Source organism: Patagioenas fasciata, chromosome 8, assembly GCF_037038585.1.
Source record: "Patagioenas fasciata isolate bPatFas1 chromosome 8, bPatFas1.hap1, whole genome shotgun sequence".
Classification (NCBI taxonomy): domain Eukaryota; kingdom Metazoa; phylum Chordata; class Aves; order Columbiformes; family Columbidae; genus Patagioenas; species Patagioenas fasciata.
In genome coordinates this window covers 9,157,830-9,179,377 of record NC_092527.1, presented here as the reverse complement: position 1 = coordinate 9,179,377, position 21,548 = coordinate 9,157,830, and the positions used below count along the sequence as shown (strand labels likewise).

At 39.2% G+C, this 21,548-nt stretch overlaps 1 protein-coding gene and 1 non-coding gene across 5 annotated transcripts; one reads left to right on the top strand and one right to left on the bottom strand.

Moving 5' to 3' along the window:
• Positions 1 to 945: 945 nt before the first annotated feature.
• Positions 946 to 1,027, top strand: TRNAS-UGA (transfer RNA serine (anticodon UGA)). Its single transcript has one exon. It is a non-coding gene; the product is annotated as a tRNA-Ser (tRNA).
• Positions 1,028 to 7,226: 6,199 nt separating this feature from the next.
• DNAJC12 (DnaJ heat shock protein family (Hsp40) member C12) lies at positions 7,227 to 21,434 on the bottom strand. Of its 4 annotated transcripts, none has more exons than XM_065843763.2 (7): positions 20,883 to 21,434; positions 19,557 to 19,661; positions 17,279 to 17,374; positions 14,141 to 14,219; positions 11,740 to 11,879; positions 10,284 to 10,485; positions 7,227 to 8,390 (listed from the first exon to the last, which is right to left on the bottom strand). In XM_065843763.2, the coding sequence occupies exons 3-7, from the start codon at positions 17,354 to 17,356 to the stop codon at positions 8,296 to 8,298; spliced, it is 594 nt and encodes a 197-aa protein (XP_065699835.1). In that variant the 5' UTR covers positions 17,357 to 17,374; positions 19,557 to 19,661; positions 20,883 to 21,434; the 3' UTR covers positions 7,227 to 8,295. The 4 variants fall into 4 exon arrangements, with proteins under 4 accessions (XP_065699835.1, XP_071667766.1, XP_065699833.1 ...); XM_071811665.1 differs by having other exon boundaries at positions 21,150 to 21,434; XM_065843761.2 differs by lacking the exon at positions 20,883 to 21,434 and having other exon boundaries at positions 19,557 to 20,870.
• Between the last annotated feature and the right edge of the window lie 114 nt (positions 21,435 to 21,548).

The window sequence follows — 21,548 nt, the reverse complement described above, 5'->3', positions numbered from 1 at the left end:
TGTGCATAAATTTCATGTTTAAGAGATGTTTCTCGTTATCTGAAACACAGCAAACCGCACCAGGGTTTCTGTAAAGCAGAGCCCAGCAGTCATAGCTGTCTGACCACACACTAACCTAGCCCGAAATTGCTAATGAGCAATTCAACATAAGGATTCAAAACCTTTTTGAAAGCTGTATTCACTTAAGTGGTAAAGAGAATTTAAATAGTGAAGTACAACAAAATAACAGAGTTATTTGTGCTTTCTGAAATCTGTCTGTCCTCTTCATTCCCCAGTTCAGGTTGCCGAGAAAAGCTGTAAAAGACTGATTTCACAAGCCTATTTTAAGATCTTTGTTTATTCAGCAGTATTTTTGATACTGAGGAAAGTTAACGAATTATTAAGAGTGCTTCTTGATCGATAACTGATACAAAAAACCTGGGGGGTTGGGGGAGAAGGGGGAAAGTGCAATCATCGACATCACTCAAGCTATATTAAAAAAAAAAAAAGAAGTGTGTTAACAGAAGATGCGACTATAGAAGGGGAAATAGGGTAAAATTCCTAGCATAAACATACCCTTCAAAAAGGGTGAAAAGGATAACGATTACTTTTATCCACTGCAGCATAAAGTCAAGTTGGATTTCAGTTATACTACCGCTGACCTAGCTATTGCTAGGGTAAAAAATACCTACAGTGAATGAAATCACATAGAAAAGCCATATGACAGGGAACTTTTGTAACAGTCGAGAGAACAGAATTAGTAAAAACGGGAAAAAATGTCCGACCCCGGCAGTGGGCGCAGGCCGGAGCTCCGTGTGACGAAGCCCCGAGCTGCGGCGGGGCCACCATTGCAGCGGGGTGGGGCGACGGGACGGTGCCCATTGGCCCCTCGCACTATGGGGGGCGGGAACTTCCGCCGCTGCGACGCTCGCTAAGGATTGCAGCCCCATGATTGGTTCGTCAGCAGCAGCGATGGCCGAGTGGTTAAGGCGTTGGACTTGAAATCCAATGGGGTCTCCCCGCGCAGGTTCGAACCCTGCTCGCTGCGGCCCGGTGGGCTTACGTTTTCTTCCTTCCTACTTTGTGCAATGTTCAGGTTTCATTCCTTATAATATTGTCTCACTAGTAAGCGTGCCTCTGCAGCGACAAGAGGGATTATCTAGTATTTATCCTATTGCAACTCATTTGCCCATGCATATACACTCCTCCTCTGCTTCTTCAAGAAATAATAGTACCAAAGCAACAATAGGTCCCAGGGCAAGTTTCTAGCATTGCATCCCAAACACTTGTGATAAACAGCACTTGGTGGGAGTGGAAGAAGATCACACTGGGGTCACTATTCCTTCCCCAGCTCACCTTCTAGGTCCTCTTTAGACAGATTAGGCACTGTCAAAGTGCAAAGCTGAGGATCAATCCAATGCATGACAAACAGTGTCCTAATTTGCCCAAAGGACTATTGTCCTGCCTCCATATCCCACAGCTGATAGAAAATAAATCTTGTCAGCAGCAAGCTACTCTATAATGAATGTGTTTGCTACATCAAACCTTTCATGAAGTAAGCTGGTCTACTTACACACAATCTGGCAATGAGATGGAAAACAAACAAAATAATAATAATAATAATAATAATAGCAGCACTACATAAGCCATTATGCAACTAATAACCAGGAAAAACATAACAATAAGCACTTTCCGCTACATACATACACATCCCCTCTTCCTGACTGGCTTAAACTGACCTTTTGCCACTCAGATGTATCAGTCTGCCCCATCTGTGACCCCAAGATTAGTGAAGAGCTGAAAAATTTGCAAAGAGAACACTGGAAATAAGAAAAATGCCATTTCCAGTAAGGCCAAAATAGGCTAGGGTAGGAACACACACTTTTTACTCCTATCTCTCTTAAAGACAAAGCAAAAACCCAACACAAACACACATGTAAACCTGTTCTTTCTAGCATCATTTTGTTAGCGCAACTTAATTTAATCAGAAGATGGAGGTGGGGGAAGAAGAGACATTGAAATGTGCCTGATTAGAACAAAATAAAAGAAAGAGGGGGCAAACAAACAATTGTTTAAGCTGGCTGTAAAATGAACATTTCAAAGTGTTTCCTAACAAGGCTTCCAAGGATTTCAGGTTTGGGTGTTCAATTCTGCTGTGGCACATTCCCTCCCCAAAGAGGGAATCTTAAGCTGGTGAATAACTGACAATGGTACTGTGTAATACGTGACCATAACATTACGCATTTCCCTTAAGTCCTCACATGTGAGGACACATGCCAAGGGATACTGGAACCAGAAAACTTCTCAGACGGTGCAGAGAGGCAGTTTTTAAAGCCAAGAATACCAACTTAGGGATCCTTTGCTAAGGTATAGTACATAGTACATCTGCTACTTTCACCTTAGCTTGTTTATACCCTAACAGCAGCTTAAAATTTTGTGCTTAGAGCTGTACAACATGTTAGTCACTCTGCAAAATATCAACATTTTTAGTGAGTATGCCCATTTCACATAATTTTTTAAAAACACAATTTCTTTCCACATATAAGGCTTGATTTTGTTTAATCAGTCATAAATTTCACAACTCAAAAATCACACACACCCCCCTGTAATCTGGAACAGATGAAACTATTTTGTGTAATGCAGTTTTGGGTAGCATTCCAAATTAATAAAAAGTATGAAAAAAGTGTCAAAATACTAAACACAGAGGGCAAGTCCTTTTCCACTGCATCACTGAAGAAGTTGCCAGATCTTTTTACTGAAGACTTTAGGTGTCTTATTTCCAAAAGACATGTTTCATTGCTTTAATAGATCTGAAGTCAGAGCACCAAACCAATAAATATTTATTAGGAGGTTTGGTACTTTCAGATGTCCTTTTCCCTGAGACCTTGCTGGGAATAGAAATCTCAAACGGCCCACACCAAAAGCTGTGGTTACATTAAATTTTGTATTGAAAAATAAGAGGCCAGTCTGTGAGAAAAGCAACAGAAATCTCTGAGGAAGTATTTGCATTCAGTGAGCCTTTTCTCCTTGAAAATTGTTTTCCCCGAAATTTACAGTTGGAAAATAAAAGAGCAGCAGCGAACACCCAAGTTATTTCCCAGCCTTACCCTACAGCAAGATTTATGAAAATGTTCCCATCAAGGCACTGAAGGCAAAGAACCATATGGTTTTAATTGCGGGGGGGGGGGAGGAGGGTGTACTATATTTTTTTTTTCTTCTTTTTTTTGCAATTACAGAAAACAGTAAGTAAGGACTGCCAAACAGCCTGCTAAAGCTATACATCCATTAGCAGCACCAGCGTTCCAGGTTCAGTGCTGTCCTCCTGACTGCTCTCTCTTTTCGCCTCCATTTTGTAGCAAAGAGTTAAAAGTGCTACTGTTCTGATCTGCTTCCCTTTTTAAACCTGAGCTCTGGGAGTGAGAAAGAGTCCAGAGCCCAGAGACACACCTGGGCTCAGCATGGCACTGCTCTGGATATCTGCCACTTGGTGCGATTTTCCTCCCCACAGCTGGCTCAGGCCCACGGCACAGCACCTTCAGAGATCAAGGTGCCTCCAGCCAGCTAAGCAGAGAGATGCTTAATATGTCTGGGCTCCTTTTTATCATCAGCTATCCACACTGAAGCAGGCAGCCTAATCCTGTGGCAGGACTCAGATCCTGTGAAAGTGAGGACTGCAAGTAGCAGGAGGCACCAAAGGCACCCAGGCCGCACCAGCTGGAACAGTCTCTCACTGCTCACTCCCCATCCCATAGATACCATTCTCACAGTTGTTTATGAGAAAGAGGAGGAGCTGACAAGTCCTCCACCCAGCATACATTTGGGAGCTCCTTGGAAATTAACTGCTGGGAAAGGACCACCTCTGACAGTCCTGACGAAGTAAACATAGTTTCTGATGCACAAGACCCAAACTGTATCACCTCAGAAAAGCTGTCTGCCTTGGGTGCCAAGAGTTCTTCAATATTTTTGGAGAAGCAGTTTTGACAAAGCAGCAAGGAAATAATTTTGTCCAAAGCACATCACACATCACGACTGGAAACCTTCTGAACAGCAGCAAATCTCATTTTCTGGAAGTAACACCTCCCTTACTGCCCCACAAGAAGGGAGTAAGAGCAAACCAAGGTGAAGATGGAAGAGAGATAAAAGAACAGAAATTTTCTCCAGCATTCACCACCTGTGACAGGTTATGATATCCATCTGAGCCCTAAAACTGGTAGAAGTTCCCAGTCTATATTGTGCAGCAATGTAATGACTCAGCCACAAGCCTTTCAAAGCTGGGACAAACAGAGCACATAAAGTGTCTAATTTTTAGCACAGGAGGGAGAAGAGACTGATATAGAACAATGAAAGAACAAACATTGTGGTGCCTACCATCAGTGGGAGGATGGGCAACTCTTAGAACAGCAGGCTGAGCATATGCACAGGGCTGCAATAAAAGTACCCAGCATAAACAAACTGATAAATATTACCCCATCTGACGCTGACAACTGAGTTGCTTTATCTTTTGCTGTGTCATTTCATCAGCTTTACAAAAGCTTCACTGCTTACCTTCCCAGCAGCCTGGTCTCTCATTTCAGGATATGAAAGTTAAGATAGCAATGTTCATGCTCAGGAAATTAAAGCTACCCAGTATCTGTTTTAATCATCAGGGTACTTAGTTCTATTACAAAACATATAAACTGCCTTTTTTTTTTTCTCTTCACTCACCCAAAGAGGAAAATAAGCATTCAGGAAATAACCTTGCCTGTCATTCAGCATTACTCAGCCTGAAATTTTAAGTCATATTACTATCTACCTGTATTCATCATCAAAACTTAAACTTTTGCTAATATTTTTGAAGTGGCAATGTAAAACAACTTGGCAAATACTAGAAAAAAGAAAGTTTGTGAAGAACTAGAAAATTCTCATTCTTGTATATTCATCATTTGCACAAGAACAGGCATGACAGTAGTAATTAAAGATACATTAATGTTGCATAATTCAAGAACACACACACATTTCCCCCCCCCAGACCCATTCAGTTTCGTTGTAAACAGCTGCCTAAATAGTTGCTTAATTTCTGATATTACAGAACTAGTTGATGCAGTTTCAGAGACCTAGAAACATAGTATTAAACAACATGCCCTAGTCTCTGTGTTTTGTTATCATCATCATCCACCTGCAACTCCATCTGCTATCTCATAACTTCCAGCTGAAATCTCATCAGCCCTCAGCAGTCCAGTAATGGCCAAGTCTAACCAATACTTTTGACTAGACTCCAGAGGATATAGGCTCACTTCACAGGTCTCTTTATTTTCATATCAAGCTAAGCAAGTCATTTAGAGCTATAGGTAACAAACACTCAAGCGATGTAACACTTAGTTGCAGTATAGCTGAAGCACACACCTGATCAGACCCCCTCAGGTACCCAGGAACCTTTGTTACCTACTTGAATAATTCACAGAAAGCCCTAAAGAAGAAAAATAGGACCTTACCATCCCTGATAGGTAGCTGGCCCCTCCCCAAAAAAGATTCACAGACCCTAATTCTGATATATATTGTCTGGGGTTGCTGCCCTTGTTCCCCACCCCACAACAGCTGTTTCCATTTTGCAAATAGAGTTCTCTGGTGGCCACTGAGAAACTACAGATACCCGAGTCTATTGCCTCTTAACTGCATCTTCACAGAGCTTGAGAGATGCACCTTACAACTCCTGCTCCAATTCATATTTAAGCATGAATTTAAGCATATTCAAGTATGTTATGTGCTTACTAGTGCAGAGGTCAAGGCACCACGTTGTTGTAGATAATGTCATGAGGGATTTTTGCTAGATCTTTTCATGCTACCATCAAAAAACCTAAAAATACTATATATTTAAAAAAAAAAAAAAGGCAGTTTATGCTTGGTGTGGTAAACCCTGAATGATCTGACACTGTGTAATTTGTCAGGTGCTTATTTCTTCCTAACTATGCTACCCACTTATTGCAGTTAACTGTTCTTACAGGTCAGATTTCACCAATGTTGTCCGAAAAGCAAAACAGGCTGCACAGCTTCCTCTTGCTTTACAGTACCTCTGAGCTGGCTCTGCTGGGAATTAGTTCATTCAGCTCAATTGGTTCATACAGAAAAATGGACCATTTCAAGTTAAATATATATATAAATAGAAAAAATAAAATTGTATCACTGGGCTAAGAGTCTTCCAAATATCTGCAATTATTCATCTGGAACAAATATCTAAAACAAGCATGGTTTGCTTGCCAAAGCAAACGGTGTAATAATGAGTTTTAATGACACGAAAAATGAGTTTGCTGTTCAAAGGTCTATTGTATACTCGCTTCTCAAGGGAAACCCACTGGTTAAGTGCTAAAGCGTCCATCCAACTACCCCCTTTTACCTTTACAAGCAAGTGAAATTGGGAGAAGAGAACCTGAGCTGCCATCTCATTTACAGCACTCCAGCTGGTTGTATTTCCATCTTTTTGTTAAAGAGAGAAAAATTGAACCCTATTGCTTTGTATCCCTTGTGTGAACTAGAGTTTCTTCCCTTGCTACTGTTTGACATCCTTTACAGTCCCTCCGTATAAAAGAGATTGGAAGTCTTTCTTGGGCAAATACCTTTACATAAAGGAAAGCAGTTTACACTCTAGAAGAAAATCTCTGATTACATTCAGCAGATACTGCAGAGAATTGTTAATCTCATCTCTTTAATGTTTTCAGCTGAAAAATATGCAAGGGAAAAGCATCTAGAATTAAAAGAGAAGAAAAAAAATACTTTTGATAATCAGGATGATGTGCTGTAAAAATAGCTACTGCTACTGATGCCATCAAATCTAGGCTCAGTGTAGCTGTATCAGTACTTCAAGCTTTTATAAACTGGTAGAAACACAAGCAGCATTAACACTGATCTTAGCCCCTGTGAGAAAAACTGGCACCAGAATAAATACTGAGGTTAATAAATACAGATAGCAGGGTCCATTGGCAGGTACTTGTGTCATGGTTTTTATCAAAGAGGCTCCAAATAGGAGATGCACAGTAGGTCAAGTCAGTACCTCACACCCCTGCACAGTAGAGGGAAACGTCACTCCAGGGACAGACAGACATTGCGATACTGTTTCCACATTGGGAGAAGACTGTAGTTTTCAGATCAGACTTTCCATGGATTTGTAACTGGACTCCCTTGAGCTTTTAGCGACTGAGGGGACAAGTAACAAATTCAGAAGGGATGTTCTGTGGTGGGTAAAGGATTTCAATTTAAAAAATGAAAACAAGCCCTTTCTGTATGCATCCACTTTTATTTGTTGCTAATGGAATTGCCTGCACAAAACCACAGTGTCAATACCTGACACATTAGTCAGGTTTACAAATAAGAAAGCAAATACAAATAGATAAACACAATGTAGAACTGGAAAAGTTGCACAAGATATCAAAAACCTTTCATGTGAGATTTTGCACACATTAAGTCTGACTGGCCTGATTCTTCACTCCTCACCATACAAAACCTTGGTAAGACCCTGTCTACCAGGCCAGAGAGCAGGGAGGGCAATTACCATTAAGCCACAGGGCAGTGCTGGTACATATACCAGTATCAGTTGTCCACCAATAAATCTTAAGAAGAAGAAAGTTGTTAAATGGAGACTTGAAGTTCTTGAACTGCCTTCCAAAATAAAGAGCTAGTGCAAAAAGTGTACTATCTTAGCAACTAAGATAGAAAACAAGTGATTTTTAAGAATGCTTGATCAGCGACCTTCCTGAATAATAAGAAGGTTCTTATTTCATCTATATCATAAGATTACAATTATCTTAGAAGTTAAAATTGTAATAGTATTGTGCATGTACATGATAAATCACTACATTAAGTACAATGCAATGGAGAAGTGAACCAGAGTACATAGTTGAGAAATAAACACAGTTTTGTTTAAAGTTTATTGTCATATAGCTTTTGGAAGATCATCACTGAATAAGATGACATGGAGTTCAACACTGACTTTTTTTTTATTGAGAGTACGTTCTTTGTAACAACACAGTATCGAGAAAAAACATTATTCTCTACACAATATTTCAGAATACAAGAAACAATATATAAGATGTTAGATAATTTCACAAAATCACTTTATGTTAATACTGAAAAGTGCTTTGTTTATTGAAGTTTGCTTATCAAACAAAAAGACCTCCATCTGTAATGCTCGTAGCATGTGTGTTAACAAATCAGTATTAAGACATTTATTCACACAGCCTTCACATCATAACGAATGAATACAAAATACAAATAAGTTACAACTGCTGACAAAAAAAATACTGAATTGTTGAACAGATGATCTCACGCTCTTGCATATTTTGCATTTTAGATCTCATAGTTTCTGAACTTCCTCAGCAGGTCTGATGGAGCATCCCCTGACCAGCGGAACCGCAAGTGCCAGTAATTTGCCTCTGAAAATCCTAAGAAAAAAAGAGAAAGGCAAGTACATTATGATAAACACGTATAAAACTAAGTTGTCTGAACTAATACCTGTTAATCTTCTCCCAAATAAATATGCAGTGCACTTCCAGTGCTCTTGACTAGCAGGGACAACCTCTGTATTCTTGGCACTGTTTGAACAAGAACTCAAGCAAACACCAAACTTCAAGATGTGTATCAGCTGGGAAGAGTCCAAAGGAGAACAGTAAGAATGACGGCAGTGCAGAAAATAGGGCTTATAAAGAAAAACTGAACAAACTGCATTTGCTTAATCTAAAGAAGAAGAGATAGAGAGTGACATGATAAATCTTCAAGTACAGGAGAAGCAGCATTGTGGAAGGAAGGTGCAAATGGCCCTTTCCACACACAAGGGAGTAAAAGAGATTTTCAGACCCTGCGCTATGTTTTCGTCATCTATGGGCTGTTAATACACAATAAAACGTGATCCTCCTACATCAGGAAGCTGAAACCTATTACCAGACTTGGTGCTGAAATCTTTTATTCAGGCTGAAATAGCTAGGTGGAGTTGTAGTCCATAATTCTGACGGACCAGCAGACAGGAACTGAAAATATTGAAGTTTAAAAGCAGAATCCAATATAATAAATTTTCCTGGACCAAAACAAAAGCATTATCAACATCCTGACATCAACTGTGAACGCTAGAGTGCATACAGGACCTGACAAATATATATATTCTAATATTAACATTTATTAATATAAATATATGCCCACTGGATAAATTAAGTAGGCATTTGATGGGCTTGATTTGTTTCCTATTCAAATCTATGCAAATCAAATTAAAACTTAAAAAAAATTACGAGAAAGAAGATGCCTGCAAAGAAAGCTCACCATTACAAGGAACAAGATGATGTTTTCTTTATCTTGAAATTTTACTGTTTTACAAAGGGCACAGTGATTATTTAACAAAAATAGTAAATAGTATAATGTTATAGAGCATAATTTTTAAATATGAAATTTTCAGTTATGCCTCACATGCATTTGAAGAATTTTCTTCTCTATTTTCTGCATTCCACAAATGTTTGGGATTAAATTAGGTTTTGCTGCCCTCACAGTTCAACTTAATTTCCTGTTTGATCAAACTGGGAAGAAATGTCAGAACTTTGTTTAATAATAGGTCTCTGATAACATAAGCCTAAGATTATGAAACTCCTCAAGGATGGAGCAGAACAGAGGATGTCATTGTGGTAAATAAACTTTGATTCAGACAGGAGATACTAACTGGCCAGATGACAGCTTTTTAAATAGACATTTTTTTCTGGTGCATGCACTATTTTTAAAAAGACCTGTTCAAATTCAAAAGAAGCCTTCAAGTCTCAATTTTTAGTCCTCATTAACTCATCAGATGCAAACTCTGCATAACCACTGAATGCTGCATAAAAAAAAAAAGTGTATATATTTATAATATATGTAATACACATATAATATATAATATATATAAAATATATATGTAATATATATGTATATAGATATAATAGCTAAATGTTTTAAAATTTTTTAAGTTATTTTTTTAAATCACTGAAAATAATGGCCCTTTTCAAAAAATGCTTGATATAGCACCAAAACTGAACTCTCCATTTTGGTTTTAGAAGAATTGGGTTTTTTTTCTTCTTCTCCAGTTTTGTTTTTACCCACAAAGACATGAGCAAACATGGGATAGGGAGGAAGAAAGGTCTGAAAACTTCAAAATTAAATGAATAATAAAATAATGAACAACATAAAACCCCAAACAAAACACCAACCCAAAACCACATTTAAAAAGCTACCAGTTAAACAGAATTTCTCATGACTAAAAGCCTCCGTTTCAGGCCAATGCCTGGATACTGCAATTTTCTGTAACTGCTGGTTTCACTTACTTGGGGAGTCTGGATTCTTTGAAGACTGCAGTTTCACATCAGAAATTGCAACATCTTCTTGCTCCCTGTTCCCATCTGACAATCTGTCTTCATTGTTTTCAGTGTGTTGGGTCCAAATCTCATTAGCTATGTTGTTGCTATTGTTCAAGTCAGGAGCTTCCAGCATTTGGTCCTTCTTACTTTGGACAGCCCAGTGCATTGACTAAAGAAATGCAAAAATAGCAAATAAAGACCTCATTCCTACACTTTAAAAGATTTTTAATGAACTTCTCTTTTCTTTCTCATCTTGTAATAAATGGTTAGACAAAGCACATACTAGAGTGAAGTTTGCAGGTCAATAGGATGGGGGAAAGCATGGTTTCATATTGCAAACAGCATTTGTGAGGATAGTTTATTTCAGGTGGGGATGAAGAACAAAACGTACAAATGCATCAAATAATTACGAGGGTACTTTGTCCATTTTTTTCTGTCATGACTTCTGACACTTTTTTAAGAGGGCTTGAGTGACTTAGAAAATGTCCATTTTGAAACCTATCTTTGACTTCAAGGTGTCCTTTGAAAACAAAACAATTTGCAAAGCTTTACTATTAAAGTCTGTGGAATGACTGCTGTTGGGAACTGATCTAAGCCTGATGGGATACCTCCAGTGAACACTCAAGATCAGGCATAATGCTTTAGTTGAAAAGGCTCTGAAACTTCTGTCGTAAGCAGAAGTGAGGCAGGCAGAATTGACAAGGGAAACATTTATTCACCTGCCTTAAAATCTGACCATGTAAACTTGTAACTATCAGTCACCCTAATAAGGCAGGAAAAAAAAAAATCAAACGTCATGGAATTATGATCTACTAGGAAGACGCTACCAAATTATCTCACTAGCAAAATCAGGAGGGAAGACAACTCTCACAACCTCCATTGCTGTCACAAATCACCCCAATAGCCCCGCAGGGCCCCTCCAAAGACCTGTGTGAAGCCTAGGGTTGCAAGGAACCTACCTTCTGGATTTTTCAATAAGGTCTTTATTTAATCAGATAGCATGAAAACAACATACCCGAAGGAGAATATATTATACAAAGGTCCTAGCTTTGAAGATAAATAAAAGGATCCTACAAATGCATTGTTCTGAAACATTTGAAAACAGCCCTTAAGTTAAACTTCCTATGATACACAAAAAAGCAGCAACTTGGTAAATTCACTCTAAAATTACTACCCTAAACCCCTTCTGTTAATGGCTTCTATAGCCTTCACATTTTCCCCAAATTTCTCCACAGAATCATAGAATAGAATCATAGAATTTCTTTAACTTCCTTAGAACAGGAATCACTCTGCACCATTCCTATCCCCTAAACCCACCACTGCAGCACAAGTGTTGTGACTCATCCTCTCACTTACTGCAATATTTTCTCTGGGCCAGCCCTACCCCCCACCTCCTGAAGGCCCAAACTTAGACACCACCAACCGTCTTCACAGAACTGCTCAGGGCCTCCCACTGCTGGAACGGAATGGTAATTTTGCTCCGTCGCCAGTAATCATAACGCGCTCGACTCTCTTCATTGGTAAGAATCTCCTTAGCTTGCTGCAGCTTCTGGAAATCCTCCACTAGAAGGCAAACCGAAAAGATACTAAAGCCAGTGTTTGCTTTCAAAGAAATCAATTCAGATGTGAAAGGGGAGCTCGGAACAGTGGCTTAGAGCAAACAGAGTAGGGGAGACAGACAGAGAGCTGAGTGACAAAGGTACGTGGTTGCTCTGTGTAGAGCTTTGCAAAGTTGTAGCTGGCTTTAGGATCATAGCACCTTTGGTGGACAACGGACATCCTTCTCAAATGAGGATGAAAAAGCTTTATTTGTCTACTGGCTTAAAAATCTCCTAAATTTAAGTTCAGAGTAACTTAGAATACCACAGGCAAAAGGCAGCAGTCATCCCCTATAGAAAACCTTAAAAAAAAAGGAAAATTAAACTAAAGTCATAATGCTTAGAAGGAACACACTTATCCATTGCAGAAAGAAAGTCACAGCAAAGCACAACACCATGAGCGTGGAAAAAAATTACAAGCTAAAATTATCAAGCAAGAAGAGGAATCTAAATCTAGTTCAAATTAAGTAACTTGTGTATTTTATTAGGTATGTTTTCTACATATGCTAATATGTCATCTTGAATACCAGACTGCATGAATGAGAACTCTTATTTTTCCCTACAGGGAAATTTTTCATTAAATGGTTACTAAGGATGCAGCTGTGTGTAACTGTTTGTAGAAGGGTTATAAAGATTTAGATTTTATCTATGAGTCACCTATGTTACGGTGATCTATTATTATTCATTTATCTCAGTTTACAAATTAGAGAGATTTCTTTTGAAATACACTAAGCTCAAACACTAATCAAAATTGATAACCCTAAGCCAAACAACAGACAACAGGTTGAGGGGGCAGTTCCGTTAGATTTCCTTTTTCTAGTGTCACTAGTTTTCAACAAATAAAAAGTCTACTTTAATTACTCTTTATTGAGCTTTAAGCTGACGGAATAAAAATATGAACTTTCACCAGTACTATAAAAAGGCATTTGAAGTAAATACAGCATGCTCAGGTAAATGGAGCATAAAGTATTTCTTGACAAACAAAGCTGCTCCAGCATTTGGCCTCTTTTTCTGTTTTACTTCGTTTCAGTTAATTTGGGGAGGTCCATAGGGGGTGCAGACAGGACCATGCCTGGGAATAGCCTCCTCATTTCCCTGCTGCAATAGCCAGAATCTTCTGCAGAGAAAGTTGATGACAAGCATTTCATTGGTACTTGTGCTATCATTTAGAATATATTAAATATTAGTGATCAGGTTATTGTTAATAGGTGGTAGATTGTCTCTCAAAAAACAAATCTGACACGGTTCCTTATCAGGGAATCTCAAAGTGAAAAAATACCACTTATTTCACCTTTTAAGCCCTGCCTTGTCAACTCTCTGATACTAGGCCAGGACGGCACACCTGTATGGAAGGCCAAGGCTTGCTGAGAGCCCTGCTTGAGAAGGAGAATGCGAATCTCATCTCATCTCTGCTGAACTCAAACTCACATAAGTAGGTACGTGATGGTGTTCAGTTTATAGTTAAATTAAAAGGATGAATTCAAAGGAAAAGTTTTGTGTATTAATCAAAATGAGAAGCATTTTTAATTCTTCTACAACAAATTTTTGGTGGGGACCATAATTACGACCAGAACAACCTTTACTATAAGAGTATAAACTATTCAGAGGTCAGTGAGCACTGATTAGAGCTATCATGTGGTTATGAGTGGGTAAGATTGTCTCCAAATAACTCAGCTGCTGCTTGGCCATCGCAGGTATGATGAACTGCGCACTCTCATGAAGGGAAATGTTAACTGCTGCTCTGCGAACAGATGGCTACTCATGTGGTGCTGGCTTCTCTTTATTTGCAGTCATTAAATTACATTAAAAGAAACTAAAGTACATTTCATGTGTTCCTGATGGGCTTGTTCATGGAAGCAAATTAACTAGTTGACGCAAGTATGGCACTTGAACGCCACTGAGCATGGAAACAGGCCAGCTTCATAGGTCTAGAAAGGGATATACTCCGTAAGTAATTCTGGATTGAAAGATGTTCTACCATGGGGAAAAAAAAAAGTGTCCTATGGAAAAAAAAAGTGTCTTCCTGCTCTACCACCTAGGAGTATACAAGTGTTAGAAAATAATATCAAAGCTTGCTAATTAAAGACGATGTGTTCAATTCACATGACAAAATATAGTAGGTGAAAGGAATACATAATAAAGTTCTAAGGCTGAATTTAATACCTTAGTCACTTTAACACAGGAAAAAAAAAAATAGATTGTTTTTAAAGAGAGGAGAGTATATACCTGCTTTGGGGTTTCCAGGATGTTTGTCAGGATGACATTCAAGGGCTCTAACCTTAAACTCTGCCAGAATTTGTTCAACCTAAACAGAATGTTGAGATTTAAAATGAATAAATATATACACACAGAAAAGACCTTCAAATTTGCTTTTCAAGAGGGGGTGGGAAGAACAACAAAGAAGGTTGAAAGATTTTTTCCTATTCATTTCTACAAGCTTTAGTACAAACAAAATGGGCAATAACAACGACCTGCCAGTGACGCAGCTTATTTAATTTAATTTTCCATGCGTTCTTGGTTTTATGAAGCTCAGTTATCCAATACGGGCAAGCTGGCTTTAAGAAAAATGTAAAAAGATCATGTGTGCAAAACTCCTTCCCTTGTAAAATGCATCACTTAATTGCTCTTTGCTTAGTTTAATCAAGTCTAACTTTCAATGAAGTCTCATTGCAGGCAGGAAAGACCTACTATATTGCCAAATATCAGTTGTGGCATTGGGCAGCTTTCTCCATATCCTCTTCATAGGAAACTGAGCCAGTACCACACGACTTTTCCATCTTGGATACCACAAAGCTAGAAAACTAGCCGTTCACTGTCTTCCTGTCAAGTTCCTTTTCTGTGCAAAAGGTTGGATTGGAATGGAATAAATTTATAATCAATATTATAATATTAGCACCTATTAGTTTATTACAAGTTCTCAGGCAGTTTATAGTACCATAAAGTATTACAAACACTGGAAAAACAAAGAAATATTAACAGTTAACAAAATGTAGGCAACCACTGGAGTTGGCATCAGCTTATATTTTCAAATTTTCAAAATGTTCAAAGTATCTCACTTCTTATTATTTTTCAGAAGACAAAACTTATTTGTAGCTTTCCAGTACAGCTTAAGCTTTCACAACAATTTGCCCTAAGATATCAATTAGCTACCATTCTTTCCCATGATAGAAGGGCTGTTCATTTAAATTCCTCATATTTCAAACCCTCATATCCATATACAATTTATATTATTTGTTTCAAAATTAAGGCTCATAACCTTTTTTCTTTAGAATAAACTTACAGTTCACTCAAGTTGCTAGCCAAATTCTGTTGTCATATGCTGGGAAAAACGTGGTCTACAGTGGTATTTTAAGAACTCCACACTTCTTGTTCCTCAGTTATTTCTTCCAGAGAGACAGATAGAAGGTGGTATATTTCCAGTCAGTGACACACTTAAAAATATATACATTGTACAAAGAACTTTTTGAAACTGGTTACCATATAGCTAGCTACCATCTCTAAAACTTAGTTACATAAAGTGGAATTTTAAAGTTAAAATATGTGAAGTAGCAGAGCAGTAGCATGGAAGTCTTCAGTTAAAAAAAATCAGCAGAAGGAAAAGTTTACAAGAGGTTTATGCAAAATATATGAAATATATATAAACTATTCGGGGATATGTTTACCAATAAAGGTATCCAATACCCCCTATATATGAAAAACACTGTTCTTGGAAGAAGGATGTAGATTAAATCTCCCCTCTTCCTCTTAAGTCTGAAGATGAACTAGCTGTCCATGAGCTCAATTCTACAAGAAGGCAAGAATGAACATGGGTGTTTACTTGAATATGTTGAAAATGTGTAGAAATTAAAATGATATGTGCTTAAATTTAACCAGGTCAGCTCAAGACCAGAATATTCAGCACCTTAGATGAAAGTCCTGCAGCATATATGCCTAAAGCAGCCTTTGCTGCTGCAAGTACTTGGCTGGACATACAACGTAATGTGATTGCAAAACACCTGTTAATGCTTCAGATTTCTGTTAAATGTTGGAAGTGGTTGTGCCCCACCCTGAGGGAAGGCAAGCATGGTATTCACTCAACTTCTGCTCTCAGCTCCTACTCCCATGTCAAAAATAATCTAGTAGCATCTGCTGCTTCTCTGAACAAACACTATTTGACAGATTATTTTTCAGGACCCATTAGCATTTATTGCATCTTTTAAATTTCATTTTGAAGCAATCTGAAAAATCATTATCATACATACTTGAACTACTTATTAATTGCTAAGCCCTTAAAGATTTAGTGTGTGGTAGAAAATGAGAAATAGCATCTGCGAAACAAGCCTACATGGAAACTTTATCACTGCCCTCTGCTGGGATGACATTTTTAGGAGTTATCTCAGGAAAAGCTTTAAATTGCCTTCTGTAACGCATTGGGGATGCTTACGAGTATGCTTGCAGTGACAGGAAAGACAGAGGTGTTTTCCCAGCATTTGACTACTAGGATAGATTAAATTACACCCAATTAAATTTACTGAACAAAATATAGCTTTTATCCACACTGAATACATCCTTCATTACAGCAGAGTAATCAAAACTCCTTTTCCAAAATCAAAACACAATTCCAGTTAATACAGCAACTAAATTTAAAAAGATTAGCATACCACTTAACTCAGACTATGCAAAAAAACGTTATATGGACACTGTTAGGAAGAAAAGCACTTGTTTTAGCTACAAATAGTTCAACAATTGCTTGGCTACATCTCATTCTAAAGTAAGTATCTCCCAGGAAAACAAATTAGTAAAACCTGTGTCTGAATGTCATTTAAATTAGCATTTAAAAATTATTAATATGGTGAATGAAAAAAAAATACCACTTTTGTTTTTCCTCCCAACCAACAAGTAGAGTTTTTAAAAAATATGTATAAAACCTGAGAAACTCAATAGCATTATCAGTGACCTACAGCTATGAACATTCTTTATATTAGTTGCATATAAATAGTTTTAAAAAATCTTTTAAAATGGAAAATGTATTCCAAATATTATTTGGATATTGTCAAATTGATGCAGTTGGCTCCTGATTCATAGCCATATCACATATTGAACTAAATTAATGAATAAACCATTATTTCAGTGGTATCTATAAGACAATCCTTTTTTAAAAGACACTTTTAATACAACCCTTATTCCAGAATCATAACATCAGTATGCAGATCAGAAAGGTGAGCTTTTGAAGGGAGATACTAAAAGACAGAAGTGGCAAGAGAGCAGGTTCACAATTTCAAATAGTCCTGCCTGCAGAGATAAACAGCTCCAAATCCCCCCTGCAGGCAGACAAGCACGTTCAGAATGTTATTAACCCGGAGGGGAGGTGAGGAAGGCTCTTACCGTCGACAGTTCATCACATCCCAGCAAGTTGTAGTAATCTTCCAAGTCATCTACTCTGCAGTTCAGAATCGCATCCATCTGGACTAGCCCAGCGAGCTTTTTCAAGCAGAGGCACCGAGAGTGTAGAAAATAATATCAATACAAAGCTCGCGCAGGGTTCAGAAGGAGCCCAGGAAAACAGGCAGTTTCCACTCCGGTCTAGAGCTCTCTCCAGTGCTTTTTAATACTGGCAGCTGACACACATGAATTTTCTTGAATCCTCTGCCTGCCATTGGTCCCCGCAGGATGCCAATCCGGCTGCACAAACCTGCTAATGGCAAAGCTCCCTGGGATTTGTAGTTGCCAAAGTCACTTCAGCATTAAACTCCAGGTCTTGTCCAGACTGCACAGAGTTCTCAATCTAGCTATATTTGAGATTTAGATCACACCATCACGTGTATACCCACATAAAATCAGGCACATACTAAAAGGCTTTCCTGCACGTGAGCCTACATATACTGAAATGCATTTTCTGCTTATTTTTTTCATTGCAACTTTTGCCACAGTCTTTGACAAGGTGATTATATAGGTAATTATAGAAAAGAGTAAGGATTACTTCCAAAATAATGATTACAGGACTGCAAACTCCTGAGAATGACTTTGCCAAAGCCCCTCAGAGTTCTGTCAGTCATTCAGCAGGAAAGAGTGAATCTTCACTCATTGAAGGCTACCTAGGATAGATACATGTTATTCTTCAAAAACAAACAGCTCTTGTACATCAGTTGCATGTCTGACAAAATTAAGAAATGGAAAAGATAACATAAAATCCTTACTGCCTACTATTACATTAAAGAGAGATTTCTCATGCTAAACTACATTCAAATTGCATCTTGAAGGTCTGTATTGTGTACAAAACACATTCCTTGTAAAACTCATTTTACATCAAAGTGAAACACCTTTAATTTCGAACTATGATTGATGATCAAGGCCTTAGTCCAACAAAGACTACAGAAATGTTTAACTGCAGTGTCTCCTCTGATCTATTTATTTACTACCTAGGTGTCATACTAACCACTTGCTGAAGTCTTTCTTCTGGAGCCTAAGGAGCTCTGGTTTTCCTTTTCCCATCCCTGTGAGAGCTTTGTAATACAAGATGTTCAATGTCATTAAATATTGCTGATTCTTTAGACTAACACTTACAAATAAATGCCTTGAATAGTTACACAGTTTTGGATGCAGTGACCTAGTAGGAGAGTCTACGCAGAACAGATACACAGGATGTGACCAAGGCCATAACAGGTGTGTGTTAATCAGTGAAGGACCTGGTGGCCATTCCAAACCATTTCTAAAATAATTCCTGCATTTACAAGTGCTTTATTATCTATATTCTTAATCTTCTGAAATTATCTACATGTCTTCCACTGCTTTCACTTCCAGGTTGTGCTGCCTGAAATTTCCTATTTCAAATAGCCTATTAAGATTATAAAATATGTAAACTACATTAAAAAAGAAGCAATAATATTAAACAGCAAAGCACAGGCACCAGCAAAACCATTCAAATCTGTTAGAAAACACTATTACCATACTTCTCTGAGTAAATAAAATGATCTACTTTTTCAACAAACTGGATGAATTAGCAATTACAAACACCTCCCTCTCCCCCATTCATAACTTAATAATAAACCACAAAAGTATAGGAAAAGAAAACAAGTTTTTTAGCAAGAGATCATGTAAATATTTAAATAGACTGTACTTTGGCGGCAGACACAAAACAAACAGCTCTCCCTCATCCCAGCAGCACTCCCAACATACCGTTCTTGTGCACGTATTTCTTTTATATTTGTGTAAGGTGAAAGGGAAGGCTCTTTAACCCTTTTTCCCTTCCAACTTTCAGCAGCTGTGTCTGTACTGCCAGGTGAACTGCAGGTCCAGGAGCTGGATTCAGACAACAAACCCCTGAGGTTTGCAAGCAGCCTGTTCACAGGGAATTTGCTTGCTGAGGCCTTAGTTCTGTTCTATAGTCTTGTCTGTCCAGACCAAATGAACAAAGGCTTCGATCCAAACTGCAGCAGCGCCCATACTGGTGTCCCCCCCTCCCAGAGATTTCCAGTGCATGAGGTGCAAAGGGTCCCACAGTGCAGCCTTAAGGTTTGTGTGTGGAGATCACAAAATACTGATAATGAATAATAATTCAGTCTTTTACTGCTCTTACTGACTTCAGTGGGACAACTCACAGAGTAAAGCGTCATCCAAAAAAAAGGAAGGCAAGAGAACATGCAGAAAAATACATAAAGATTACCTTTAGGACATAAACTTTATTTGAAAGCGAGTCACAGCACAGGAGACGGCACAGCTTCTGTGTCCACGTGTTTTGGGTAGTGTTGCTCAGAGTGTACAAACAGTACTGAAAGTGAGGAAATCTCATATTTGTTCTCTGTACCCAACCATGAACAAAATGTTTCTATTCTTTCCTAACACACTATCAACTGTTTTGCTTGCTTGGAGCCAAGAGTGAATCTAAATTCCGGTTCAGTATATGGAGAACTCATAAATGGCACTTTAAACAAAACAGCAAGATCTGGGAATCTATATTTGAATTTATTCTCATAAAATACATCAAATCTTCTGAATTGGCTTTAGTTGTTTTGCTTCCTGAGGACAGAGTACACATTTTCAAGAAGTTCATGGCACAATATAACTCAACTAAGTTCTGCATTTCATGCTCCATCCTTGTCCCCGCACACTCAGAGCTGCAGAACCAAACTGCCTCCCCAACTCAGGGGAACCACTGCAGCATCGCCGACATGGAAAAACGCTTGCAATATAAGAGACAGCTTTGCAATACCTTTACCTTCACGTAAAGCTTTAGATCATACACCTATACACTTACACATTTTCTTCCTTAGAACACAGTCTTCACAGAAATAAGCACCAAACTAATACTGAAGTCACACCTCTCCGTTAGGTGCTGACAAAAGCACCTTGTACATGCTTTTATCTGAGTCTTGTCTCAGGCTCAATAAGGAATACAAACTTGCATACAAGTTTGCATAGAATAATAGAAAAATGTTCTGATTCACATCTGGTTACTTCACAGCTTATTCTTGAGAAATAGGAATGTACATCTTTTGGGGGGTTGTTAATACCTGAAAAAAAAAAAAGGAACACCCCCCCCCCCCCCCCCAGATACATATACCACCTATAAAGTCAGTTATCTATAAAATAATCCCTTTTGAAGCCAAAAAACACATTTCAACAAATTTAACCCAATGTTTTTTTTAAAAGCTGTTATCAAGGCCCGCAAAGGAGAAACTCTGCCAGTCTAATCTTGGTCTTGCCACTAAGCTTCGGATGTATTAAATTCACTAAAACTACTCTGTAAATAGTTTGTGATGTTCAGCAGTAACAAAACAATATTTACATTTATATCCACGGAGTTTAAATCAAAACTTCTGTGTTGGTCCTAGGAAAGTGGGCAAGTTCTATCCAGACCAGATGTCCAGGTACAGACACCATATCTAAGAAAGCCCATCGTGGTACCTCTGTGTTTACACTACGGGGAGGGTCCTCCTGTCACTCGGGAGTTCAAATGTCATGGTGTTATAACACATTTAGCCATCCTTACCAAAAGCTCAACCCACAGGTGCAAAACGTTTCCCTAGCAGAAGCTGCGATCCTGTTAAGATTTTCTCTTCTAATGCTCAGCTCTGTTGTGTGTTTACAGAGAGCGAAGAGCTGCTGGAAATCCCGGGTACCGCTGCGGGACCGGCAGACGTGCTCCCGGGTAACGCTTCGGGTTTTCCCGGCGGGTTTCCCCGCAGCGGGCACAGACGCAGCCCCAGGGCAGCCTGTGCCGGGACACACCGCTCATTCCCGGGGAACCTGCGCTCACCGCCTGACGTTCTGAGGAACACGACACAGAGGCCCGAGGGGTGTTCAGCGGCCTGTGACGGGAGGAACACCGAGTCCCAGGAAGTCACGCCGGAGCCGCCATTTGGCGGCAGCGTCCCGGCGACGGAGCGCGCTGCGGGTGAGCCTCGGACGGGGCGGGACAAGCGCCACTGGGACGGGGTTCCCCCTTCCCGCCGCGGGCGGAAGCACCCTGCGATGAGCCGGACCCGCCCCCACCGCGGGTTCCCGGCCCGTTGCGCTCCCTCAGCGCGGCCTGGGCGCGGCCGAGTGGGGACACGCGGCCACGTGACCAGAAACCGCCATGGCGCGAGGGGCGTGCGCGACGGGGGAGTGGGGGAGGTGAGCCGGTACCAGCATCACGTGACGCCGGGCAGCACCC